The sequence below is a fragment of the Salmo salar genome, chromosome 13, assembly GCF_965601325.2.
Source record: "Salmo salar chromosome 13, fSalSal1, whole genome shotgun sequence".
In the NCBI taxonomy this organism is placed as follows: Eukaryota; Metazoa; Chordata; class Actinopteri; order Salmoniformes; family Salmonidae; genus Salmo; species Salmo salar.
Genome location: NC_138303.1, coordinates 76,520,487 through 76,533,485, shown reverse-complemented (window position 1 = coordinate 76,533,485; position 12,999 = coordinate 76,520,487). Strand labels below are relative to the sequence as shown.

General features: G+C 41.0%; 2 protein-coding genes across 2 annotated transcripts in view; one reads left to right on the top strand and one right to left on the bottom strand.

The window, feature by feature from the left end:
- Positions 1-689, top strand: part of LOC106567662 (syntaxin-1A) — a 33,734-nt gene extending 33,045 nt beyond the window's left edge. The window contains exon 10 of the mRNA XM_014137209.3: positions 311-689. Coding sequence (XP_013992684.1) covers positions 311-388 — 78 coding nt within the window. The 3' untranslated portion in view covers positions 389-689. The remainder of the gene's footprint in view (positions 1-310) is intronic.
- Positions 690-9,741: 9,052 nt separating this feature from the next.
- LOC145860066 (caspase recruitment domain-containing protein 18) lies at positions 9,742-12,948 on the bottom strand. The gene is made up of 3 exons (XM_082960341.1): positions 12,706-12,948; positions 10,086-10,376; positions 9,742-9,997 (listed from the first exon to the last, which is right to left on the bottom strand). The coding sequence occupies exons 1-2, from the start codon at positions 12,710-12,712 to the stop codon at positions 10,108-10,110; spliced, it is 276 nt and encodes a 91-aa protein (XP_082816467.1). The 5' UTR covers positions 12,713-12,948; the 3' UTR covers positions 9,742-9,997; positions 10,086-10,107.
- Between the last annotated feature and the right edge of the window lie 51 nt (positions 12,949-12,999).

Here is a 12,999-nt window from a genome sequence, read left to right as displayed (position 1 = left end):
AATACAAAGCTCATATATAGAGAATAAAACCCTATTCCAATAAATTAACATACTTTCAAAATGTATCTGTTTGCTTAAGGCTGTGAAATGCTGGGGCATGTGTGTATTTCCTAGCAATGTCAGTGTGTAAGCATGCCCGTGTGTGTTTTACCTGTTGCACATAACTGTGTTGTTGGCAATATGGTTAGTAGTATTTCTGACAATAACATTTTCTTGACATTTTGGTAACGCCATTTCCCCCTCTACTCTTCCATGCTGCCTGGAATCCTTGTTTTATTTCTATTGACATAATGCAATAATGGTCATGCAGAAGAAAATAATGATTATTATATGTTGTGTGGTGCTTGGTATTGTTATTGCCTCCAGTGTTGGTGGAAGTTTAGCATAGAAGACACATTATACACATATAGACACACACGCACACACACAAATAAAAGATAGACAGTGTACAGGGCAGGTGTATTCGTTATGCATGAGTGTCTCTTGTAAATAATGTGGTTCTAAACGTCTTATTGATTGTTGGATGTTGAATGTTTTACAGTGACATTTAAAATGTATTTGGGGTCTGATTGTAACTGGGAGCGGGTCATTAGTGTTTTTGACAACAGTACTGTAACTCTTACATTCCAATTGAAAATAACTCTTTATATTTTGTATGTCCAAATAAATGGCCTCTTTTGATGAGTGAAGTCAGCGTTTTCTGATTGATTTGTCTGACCAATACTTCTCAACGATCTAGCTATCTATAACCAGAAAATGACATTTCCGAAAGAAAATGTGTGTGCTTGCTTGTCTTGAAATATTTATGGTGGTGAAATCGTCATAACCCTGCCCTCTGATTAGTCCCTTCATAACATCGTCATAACCCTACGCTCAGATTGGTCCCTTCGTAATAACATTGTCATAACCCTGCTCTGTGAGTGGTCCCTTCATGATGACATCATCATAACCCTGCTTTCTGAATGGTTCCTTCGTAATGACATCGTCATAACTGCTCTCTGATAGATCCCTTCATAATGACATCATCATCATAACCCTCCTTTCTGATTGGTCCCTTCCTAATTACATCGTTATAACCCTGCTTTCTGATTGGTCCCTTCGTAGTGACATCGTCATAACCACGTTTTCTTGAATTTGATGATATAATCTTGAATCCCATTCAAAAACAGTACGTAACATGATCCAGGAAGTAGGCTGGACTTTCATAGTGTATTGAGTGTAGCACATTATATTTATAGACACCTGGCTGTGTCATTATGCTATCACTCACTATCTCCTCTCCCAGTGGCCATGGATCTGTGTGAATGACTCAGTGTGACCTGTTTGTTCCGTCCCTCACTCTGTAGCACACTGGATATGTTCCTACATCAATCTACACACAGTACCCCATAATGACAAAGCGAAAACTGTTTTTTTTAAATGTTTTGAAATGTATTACAAATAAATAAGTATTCAAACCCTTTTGCGATGAGACTCGAAATTTAGCTCATGTGCATCCTGTTTCCATTGATCATTCTTGAGATGTTTCTACAACTTGATTGGAGTCCACCTGTGGTAGGTTAAATTGATTTGTACATGATTTGGAAATGCACACAGCTGTCCATCTAAGGTCCCACAGTTGACAGTGCATGTCAGAGCAAAATGAGTGCATGTCGAGCCATGAGGTCAAAGGAATTGTCCGTAGAGCTCCGAGACAGGATTGTGTCGAGGCACAGATCTGGGGAAGGGTACCAAAAAATGTCTGCACCATTGAAGGTCCCCAAGAACACAGTGGCCTCCATCATTCTTAAATGGAAGAAGTTTGGAACCACCAAGACTCTTCCTAGAGCTGGCCGCCCGGCCAAAATGAGCAGTCGATGGATTAGGGCCTTGGTCAGTGAGGTGACCAAGAACCCGATGGTCACTCTGACAGAGCTCCAGAGTTCCTTTGTGGAGATGGGAGAACCTTCCAGAAGGACAACCATCTCTGCATCACTCCACAAATCAGGCCTTTATGGTAGTGTGGCCAGATGGAAGCTACTCCTCAATAAAAGGCATGACAGCCTACTTGGAGTTTGCCACAAGGCACTTAAATGACTCTCAGACCATGGGAAACAAGATTCTCTGGTCTGTTGAAACCAAGATTGAACACTTTGGCCTGAATGCCAAGCGTCACGTCTGGAGGAAACCTGGCACCATCCCTACGGTGAAGCATGGTGGTGGCTGTATCGTGCTGTGGGGATGTTTTTCAGCGGCAGGGACTGGGAGACTAATTCTATCCTCCTGATTCCTGCTTACAAGTTCGAATTAAAGCAGGAAGCACCCGTGACTAGATCAATAAAAAAGTTGATGACGATTACCAATTGTTATGAAAACTTTAAATCGGCCCCAATTAATCGGTCGACCTCTAGTACCTACCCCAACCAGAAGCCATGGAGCTAAAGGCTAGAGCTGCCGCTTTCAAGGAGCAGGACTCAAACCCGGAAGCTTATAAGAAATCCCGCTATGCCCTCCGACGAACTATCGAACAGGCAAAGCGTCAATACAGGATTAAGATCGAATCGTACTACACCGGCTCTGACGCTCGTCGGATGTGGCAGGGCTTGCAAACCATTACAGACAACAAGGGGAAGCACAGCCGAGAGCTGCCCAGTGACACAAACCTACCAGATGAGCTAAACTACTTCTACGCTCGCTTCGAGGCAAATAACACTGAAGCATGCATGAGAGCACCAGCTGTTCCTGAAGACTGTGTGATCATGCTCTCCGCAGTCAATGTGAGTAAGACCTTTAAACAGGTCAATATTCACAAGGTCACAGGAACAAGAACACTAAGGTAACCTGCCTAAACGACTACCAACCCGTAGCACTCACGTCTGTAGCCATGAAGTGCCTTGAAAGGCTGGTCATGGCTAACATCAACACCATCATCCCAGAAATCCTAGACCCACTCCAATTTGCATACCGCCCCAAAAGATCCAAAAATGATGCAATCTGTATTGCACTCCACACTGCCCTTTCCCCCCTGGACAAAAGGAACACCTATGTTAGAATGCTATTCATTGACTATAGCTCAGCATTCCAACACCATCATTAAATTTGCAGATGACACCACAGTGGTAGGCCTGATCAACAACATGACAGCCAATAGGGAGTAGGTCAGAGACCTGGCCGTGTGGTGCCAGGACAACAACCTCTCCCTCAACGTGATCAAGACAAAGGAGGTGATTGTGGACTACAGGAAAAAGAGGACCGAGCACGCCCCCATTCTCATCGATGGGACTGCAGTGGAGCAGGTTGAGAACTTCAAGTTCCTTGGTGTCCACATCACCAACAAACTAACATGGTCCAAGCACACCAAGACAGTCGTGAAGGAGGGCATGACAAAACCTATTCCCCCTCAGGAGACTGAAAAGATTTGGCCAGGGTCCTCAGATCCTCAAAAGGTTCTACAGATGCACCATCGAGAGCATCATGACTGGTTTGGCAACTGCTTGGCCTCCAACCGCAAGGCACTACAGAGGGTAAGCTTCCTGCCATCCAGGACCTCTATACCAGCGGTGTCAGAGGAAGGCCCTAAAAATTGTCTCTAGCCAGACTCCAGCCACCCTAGTCATAGACTGTTCTCTCTGCTACCGCATGGCAAACGGTACCGGAGCGCCAAGTCTAGGTCCTAGAGGGTTCTAAACAGCTTCTACCCCCAGCCAATAACACTCCTGAACATCTAGTCAAATGGCTACCCAGACTATTTGCAGTGCCCCCCCCCCCCCCCACCCCACCCCCTCTTTACACCACTTCTACTACTCTGTTGTCATCTATGCATAGTCACTTTAATAACTCTACCTACATGTACATACCACCTTAAATAGCCAGTGTCCCCGCACATTGACTCTGTATCGGTACCCTCCTGTATATAGTCTCGCTATTGTTATTTCACTGTTGCTCTTTAATTACTTGTTACTTTTCTCATATTCTTATCTGTATTTTTTTGACTGCGTTGTTGGTTATTCGGCGCATGTGACTAATAAAATTTGATTTGATTTGGGACAAGTCTCTGAATGTCCTTGAGTGGTCCAGCCAGAGCCTGGACTTGAACCTGAACAAACATCTCTGGAGAGGTCTGAAAATAGCTGTGCAACGACGCTCCCCATCCAACCTGACAGAGCTTGAGAGGATCTGCAGAGAAGAATGGGAGAAACTTCCCAAATACAGGTGTGCCTAAGAAGACTTGAGGCTGTAATCGCTTCCAAAGCTGCTTCAATAAAGTACAGAGTAAAAGATCTGAATACTTACAGTTGAAGTCGTAAGTTTACATACACTTAGGTTGGAGTCATTAAAACTTGTTTTTCAACCACTCCACAAATTTCTTGTTAACAAACTACAGTTTTGGCAAGTCGGTTAGGACATCTACTTTGTGCATGACACAAAGTCATTTTTCCAACAATTGTTTACAGACAGATTATTTCACTAATAATTCACTGTCTCACAATTCCAGTGGGTCAGAAGTTTACATACACTAAGTTGACTGTGCCTTTAAACAGCTTGGAAAATTCCAGAAAATGATGTCATGGCTTTAGAAGCTTCTGATAGGCTAATTCAAATCAAATTTATTTATATAGCCCTTCTTACATCAGCTGATATCACAAAGTGCTGTACAGAAACCCAGCCTAAAACCCCAAACAGCAAGCAATGCAGGTGTAGAAGCACGGTGGCTAGGAAAAACTCCCTGGAAAGGCCAAAACCTAGGAAGAAACCTAGAGAGGAACCAGGCTATGAGGGGTGGCCAGTCCTCTTCTGGCTGTGCCGGGTGGAGATTATAACAGCACATGGCCTAGATGTTCAAATGTTCATAAATGACCAGCATTGTCAAATAATAATAATCATAGTAGTTGTCGAGGGCGCAACAAGTCAGTAACACAAGAGTAAGTGTCAGTTGGCTTTTTCATAGCCGATCTTTGAGAGTATCTCTACCGCTCCTTCTGTCTCTAGAGAGTTGAAACCAATTGACATAATTTACATCATTTGAGTCAATTGGAGGTGTACCTGTAGATGTATTTCAAGGCCTACCTTCAAACTCAGTGCCTCGTTGCTTGACATCATGGGAAAATCAAAAGAAATCAGCCAAGACCTCAGAAGAAGAACAATAGTACGCAAGTATAAACACCATGGGACCACGCAGCCGTCATACCGCTCAGGAAGGAGACGCGTTCTGTCTCGTAGAGATGAACGTACTTTGGTGCGAAAAGTGCAAATCAATCCCAGAACAACAGCAAAGGACCTTGTGAAGATGCTGGAGGAAATAGGTACAAAGTATCAATATCCACAGTAAAACGAGTCCTATATCGACATAACCTGAAAGGCCGCTCAGCAAGGAAGAAGCCACTACTCCAAAAAAGCCAGACTACAGTTTACAACTGCACATGGGGACAAAGATCGTACTTTTTGGAGAAATGTCCTCTGGTCTGATGAAACAAAAATAGAACTGTTTGGCCATAATGACCATCATTATGTTTGGAGGAAAAAGGGGGAGGCTTGCAAGCTGAAGAACACCATCCCAACCGTGAAGCACGGGGGTGGCAGCATCATGTTGTGGGGGTGCTTTGCTGCAGGGGGAAGTGGTGCACTTCACAAAATAGATGGATGGCATCATGAGGAAGGACATTAATGTGGATATATTGAAGCACCATCTCAAGACATCAGTCAGGAAGTTAAAGCTTGGTTGCAAATGGGTCTTCCAAATGGACAATGACCCCAAGCATACTTCCAAAGTTGTGGCAAAATGGCTTAAGGACAACAAAGTCAAGGTATTAGAGTAGCCATCACAAAGCCCTGACCTCAATCCCATAGAAAATGTGTGGGCAGAACTGAAAAAGCGTATGCGAGCAAGGAGGCCTACAAACCTGACTCAGTTACACCAGCTCTGTCAGGAGGAATGGGCCAAAATTCACCCAACTTATTGTGGGAAGCTTGTGGAAGGCTACCCGAAACGTTTGACCCAAGTTAAACAATTGAAAGGCAATGCTACCAAATACTAATTGAGTGTATGTAAACTTCTGACCCACTTGGAATGTGATGAAAGAAGTAAAAGCTGAGAAAAATCCTTCTCTACTATTATTCTGACATTTCACATTCTTAAAATAAAGTCGTGATCATAACACAGGGAATTTTTACTAGGATTAAATGTCAAGAATTGTGAAAAACTGAGTTTAAATGCATTTGGCTAAGGTGTATGTAAACTTCCGACTTCAAATGTATGTAAATGTGACATTTCGATTTTTATCTTATAAATTTACAAAAATGTCTCCACCTGTTTTTGCTTTGTCATTATGGGATATTTTGTGTAGATTGATGAGGGGGAAAAAACTATTCAATCCATTTTAGAATAAGGCTGTAACGTAACAAAAAGTGAAGGTGTCTGAATATGTTCTGAATGCACTGTATATAGCACTGCCACTGCACTCATAAGGGAGGTGGTACCCTGGTACATGGTTGGGAGAAGAAAAATACACTGAAAAGATTATGGGGATGCTGTAGTTGTCACAGACTACAGACGTATGGCCAGATGTAGGCTATGAAGTATTTGCACTAGGTGCAGGGTTTGCATCAAAGGGTATAACACATATAAAGTAGAAAATCCATAATAGATTTTTAAGTCTTGTAAATGAAGACATGCTTTAGCTTTGTCTTTGGTCTGTTATCCTCAACTGAAATAATCACTTAGTAAATGTGGCCTTTAGGGCGCAGAGTAGGCTAATGATAGTAGTAGGCCTAGACAAGAAGATTGCCTTCATTTATATGCTAGTGAAGATAATAGGCTGACTGAGTAATGACTTGCCTTAAAATCCCTTGTCTGTTGATGCTCACAAGTGGTGCAATTTAAATGGTGTTTTAATTGGATAAGGAAATGAAGAGCAGTGTTCAAGCCACTGTGTGTCAACCATAGAGGGATACTATTTCTATGGTATCAACTTTGGGAGTGAACATTTGTCACTACGGCCTGCTGAGTCAATACTTGCAGCTGTGAACTGACACTATGATGTTCACATTAATCACTATGAATGTACACTGTTAGTATATTATGTGGAACACGGGGGATTTTATTATCTGATTCAATGATAAAAGGGTTCCCCTTCAAATTGAACAGGTAATCACATTTGCGATGAAGATGATTCAAAACAAGTTCAATTAAATTCACATGAAACATGTTAATGCATAAAGCTAAATAATAATTGGTGAACAATACAAATAAATCATTTGTGTTGGTCATATTTTACAGTGCAGTTATGCCACATGCATTGCATAATCATCCAATTTGGAACAAAGGTAACATGTACTTACATATCAAGGGATTACTTTGTAGGTGCGTAGAAAAAACTGGTGAACAGTTCCAAGAAAAGAAGATACTGCACTCGCAAACTATTACTTGGTTATTTTGTCACAAAGTTACTTTTGCAAAGTAAATAACCAATACTTTGCAAATAAACAATTAATACTTTGCTAAATCAACAATTGATACTTTGATAGTGCAGTAACTGATTTTTATTGAACTGTTGGGAACTAACTATTTATTGGAATAGAGCACTGTCAGATCAATTCAACTGTTAAATGTTAGATCTGCAGTTACTGTGCAATGCTAAGTGAAAATACACATACAGTGAGGGGAAAAATATTTGATCCCCTCCTGATTTTGTACGTTTGCCCACTGACAAAGAAATGATCAGTCTATAATTTTAATGGTAGGTTTATTTGAACAGTGAGAGACAGAATAACAACAACAAAAAATCCAGAAAACGCATGTCAAAAATGTTATAAAATGATTTGCATTTTAATGAGGGAAATAAGTATTTGACCCCTCTGCAAAAAATAACTTAGTACTTGGTGGCAAAACCCTTGTTGGCAATCACAGAGGTCAGATGTTTCTTGTAGTTGGCCACCAGGTTTGCACACATCTCAGAAGGGATTTTGTCCCACTCCTCTTTGCAGATCTTCTCCAAGTCATTAAGGTTTCGAGGCTGACGTTTGGCAACTCGAACCTTCAGCTCCCTCTACAGATTTTCTATGGGATTAAGGTCTGGAGACTGGCTAGGCCACTCCAGGACCTTAATGTGCTTCTTCTTGAGCCACTCCTTTGTTGCCTTGGCCGTGTGTTTTGGGTCATTGTCATGCTGGAATACCCATCCACGACCCATTTTCAATGCCCTGGCTGAGGGAAGGAGGTTCTCACCCAAGATTTGACGGTACATGGCCCCGTCCATCGTCCCTTTGATGCAGTGAAGTTGTCCTGTCCCCTTAGCAGAAAAACACCCCCAAAGCGTAATGTTTCCACCTCCATGTTTGATGGTGGAGATGGTGTTCTTGGGGTCATAGGCAGCATTCCTCCTCCTCCAAACACGGCGAGTTGAGTTGATGCCAAAGAGCTCCATTTTGGTCTCATCTGACCACAACACTTTCACCCAGTTGTCCTCTGAATCATTCAGATGTTCATTGGCAAACTTCAGACGGGCATGTATATGTGCTTTCTTGAGCAGGGGGACCTTGCGGGCGCTGCAGGATTTCAATCCTTCATGGCGTAGTGTGTTACCAATTGTTTTCTTGGTGACTATGGTCCCAGCTGCCTTGAGATCATTGACAAGATACCTCCCGTGTAGTTCTGGGCTGATTCCTCACCATTCTCATGATCATTGCAACTCCACAAGGTGAGATCTTGCATGGAGCCCCAGGCCAAGGGAGATTGACAGTTCTTTTGTGTTTCTACCATTTGCGAATAATCACACCAAATGTTGTCACCATTACCAAGCTGCTTGGCGATGGTCTTGTAGCCCATTCCAGCCTTGTGTAGGTCTACAATCTTGTCCCTGACATCCTTGGAGAGCTCTTTGGTCTTGGCCATGGTGGAGAGTTTGGAATCTGATTGATTGATTGCTTCTGTGGACAGGTATCTTTTATACAGGTAACAAGCTGAGATTAGGAGCACTCCCTTTAAGAGTGTGCTCCTAATCTCAGCTCGTTACCTGTATAAAAGACACCTGGGAGCCAGAAATCTTTCTGATTGAGAGAGGGTCAAATACTTATTTCCCTCATTAAAATGCAAATCATTTTATAACATTTTTGACATGCGTTTTTCTGGATTTTTTTGTTGTTATTCTGTCTCTCACTGTTCAAATAAACCTACCATTAAAATTATAGACTGATCATTTCTTTGTCAGTAGGCAAACGTACAAAATCAGCAGGGGATCAAATACTTTTTCCCTCACTGTATTAGATCACCTATTGTATCATTTTTTTTGCTATTTACTAGTTAATTCATTGTTTGATACGCTTACTGTTTTTAAAGAGATTACAGGACATTCCATCTGGCTAGGAACACAGGGGAACATTTCCTCTAGAGGGATGTTGTCTGCACTGAATAATTAGGTCAACAAATACACAGAAGGCCTTGGTGGTAAATCAGCCGGTACAGAGTCGCTATACTGTACCCAGCCGGTCTTTGAGGGGGTCAGCGTCAACCCACTTCACTGCACACACTGATGATGCTATTCAATCAAATCCACTAGCCAGGAGAATCTGAGGTATAAGGTATGTATTATGTTTTTCCACTGCAAGAAGCATGTAAGGGAAGTGCTTTGTTAGTGTGGCTTTCCCATGAGCAGCACTCAAAGATCCAAGGAGCAGATCTGTCGCTGTAATCAGTTATGTTTGGGGCTCACCTAGCCGATTCATCTAATATTTGATGTTAGGTTATAAGGCAAGAATGATAAAAAATTTAACAGGAAATAAAAGTATTTATTAGATTTTAAAAATTCTGTAGAAAAACATTGTAAAAATATATATATTTAGTTTGTATATATATTTATTCTATATTAAGCATTCTTGTGAAAAATATAGATATTTCATTTGTTTAAAAATACCGTACATTAAGACATTTAATTATGAAGCCTTGGTCATAAGGCATGTAGTAAGTAAGAGCCTCTCTGGGTGGCACCTCCAGGTCTTTCAGGAGAGGGTCAAGAGTCAGACACTGTGGAAATAAAAATAAGTCAATAAGTATATTGTAGCCAACGTTTATCTGGTTTCTCCCCTGGTGAGGGGTCAAATGTCAGACTAACCTTTTTCTCTCATCCATCTTGGCTACACCTGGGGGTCAAGCTCACTGTAGACATTTTTGTCTCTTTCCTGGAGTCGTATGAGAAACCTCTCACTGGCTGTGTTGCCTTTCCTGCGCACACTATCAATAAGTTGGCGAGCCTTATCCGCCCTCGGCATGTTGTTGTCCTTTATCTCCTCCATCTCTCCATCGTTCAGCACCATGTCTTCTAAGAGGTCATCGATCAGTTGGTGCAGAATGGTCTTTGACACCTTTTCAATGAATTTGGTCCTCAATTCACGCAGCTGCTGAGCTGTTGACATTACAATTTTGGAAATGTTGGTAGGCCTATAGTACTTTACTGTAGGGTAGACCGGTTTACAATGCATTTACTTGGTATTAACAAGGAAATTATATCAATGGGTACTTTTGATTATATAAATTGTTAATGTGCATAGTGGTGCTTATTTTAATTAATACCAAAGAAACAATTAATTAATAGGCTGTTTTTGTGTTATTACCATTTCACTTATTATTACTTCCCATACCTTTCAACTAGAGGTCGACCGATTAATCGGAATGGCCGATTAATTAGGGCCGATTTCAAGTTTTCATAACAATCGGTAATCGGTATTTTTGGACACCGATTTGCCGTTTTATTTATTTATATATATATATATATATATATATATATATATATATATATATATATATATTTTTTTTTTTTACACCTTTATTTAACTAGGCAAGTCAGTTAAGAACACATTCTTATTTTCAATGACGGCCTAGGAACGGTGGGTTAACTGCCTTGTTCAGGGGCAGAACGACAGATTTTTACCTTGTCAGCTTGGGGATTCAATCTTGCAACCTTACGGTTAACTAGTCCAACGCTCTAACCACCTGCTTTACATTGCACTCCATGAGGAGCCTGCCTGTTACGCGAATGCAGTAAGAAGCCAAGGTAAGTTGCTAGCTAGCATTAAACTTACCTTATAAAAAACAATCAATCATAATCACTAGTTAACTACACATGGTTGATGATATTACTAGTTTATCTAGCCTGGCCTGCGTTGCATATAATCGATGCGGACTGTCATTGCTCCAACGTGTACCTAACCATAAACATCAATGTCTTTCTTAAAATCAATACACAAGTATATATTTTTAAACCTGCATATTTAGCTAAAAGAAATCCAGGTTAGCAGGCAATATTAACCAGGTGAAATTGTGTCACTTCTCTTGCGTTCATTGCACGCAGAGTCAGGGTATATGCAACAGTTTGGGCCGCCTGGCTCGTTGCGAACTAATTTGCCTGAATTCTACGTAATTATGACATAACAGTGAAGGTTGTACAATGTAACAGGAATATTTAGACTTAGGGATGCCACCCGTTAGATAAAATACGTAACGGTTCTGTATTTCACTGAAAGAAAAAAACGTTTTGTTTTTTCGAAATGATAGTTTCCGAATTCGACCATATTAATGACCTAAGGCTTGTATTTCTGTGTGTTTATTATATTATAATTAAGTCTATGATTTGATAGAGCAGTCTGACTGAGCGATGGTAGGCACCAGCAGGCTCGTAAGCATTCATTCAAACAGCACTTTCGTGCGTTTTGCCAGCAGCTCTTCGCAATGCTTCAAGCATTGCGCTGTTTATGACTTCAAGCCTATCAACTCTCAAGATTAGGCTGGTGTAACCGATGTGAAATGGCTAGCTAGTTAGCGGGGTGCGCGGTAATAGCATTTCAAACGTCACTCGCTCTGAGACTTGGAGTAGTTGTTCCCCTTGCTCTGCATGGGTAACACTGCTTCGAGGGTGGCTGTTGTCGATGTGTTCCTGGTTCGAGCCCAGGTAGGAGCGAGGAGAGGGTCGGAAGCTATACTGTTACACTGGCAATACTAAAGTGCCTATAAGAACATCCAATAGTCAAAGGTATATGAAATACAAATCGTATAGAGAGAAATAGTCCTATAATTCCTATAATAACTACAACCTAAAACTTCTTACCTGGGAATATTGAAGACTCATGTTAAAAGGAACCACCAGCTTTCATATGTTCTCATGTTCTGAGCAAGGCACTTAAATGTTAGCTTTCTTACATGGCACATATTGCACTTTTACTTTCTTCTCCAACACTTTGTTTTTGCATTATTTAAACCAAATTGAACATGTTTCATTATTTATTTGAGGCTAAATTTATTTTATTGATGTATTATATTAAGTTAAAATAAGTGTTCATTCAGTATTGTTGTAATTGTCATTATTACAAATAAATGGAGGGGGGGAAAAAAATTGGCCGATTAATCGGTACCGGTTTTTGGTCCTCCAATAATCGGTATCAGTATCGGCGTTGAAAAATCATAATCGGGCGACCTCTACTTTCAACTGGTAAATAAATATATAGACTATATTTGTAAACGCATATAGTCTTTATACGTTGTAGTAGGGGGGCCTTCTTGAAATGAGTTAGGAGGAATAACAGACTTGCTCATGACAATGTCTGTCAAGGTTTTGACAGAGGGCAGCACATACTGTCTACTGGCATGTCTGACTGTTTTTCACTATTAATAGATCACACTTAACATTTATGAATATGCAATGTGACACTTATAGGCTACACTCTTGCACAGTATTTTACCTGCCATCGCTGCCAAGGGTGGAAGAAAAGTATGATGTAACTTTCTTGATGATCTTCACATTTGTTTATCCTGCTAAAATCTTTGTAGTTCCAACCTTATTGTTCGTTGCAAACAGTGGGTTTATTGCAGATCTACGATCAGTTTATCCTAACTTTAATTTGAGTTGAGAAAATAAACAGACTTTTCTAACCACCGGAACCGCACCCTAGTAGTAGACTTGACATACATACTTCCTGATTTTCCTCACATGCACTTGCGCAAAAGCCTGGTGAATGTGAAACCGAAAGTACGCA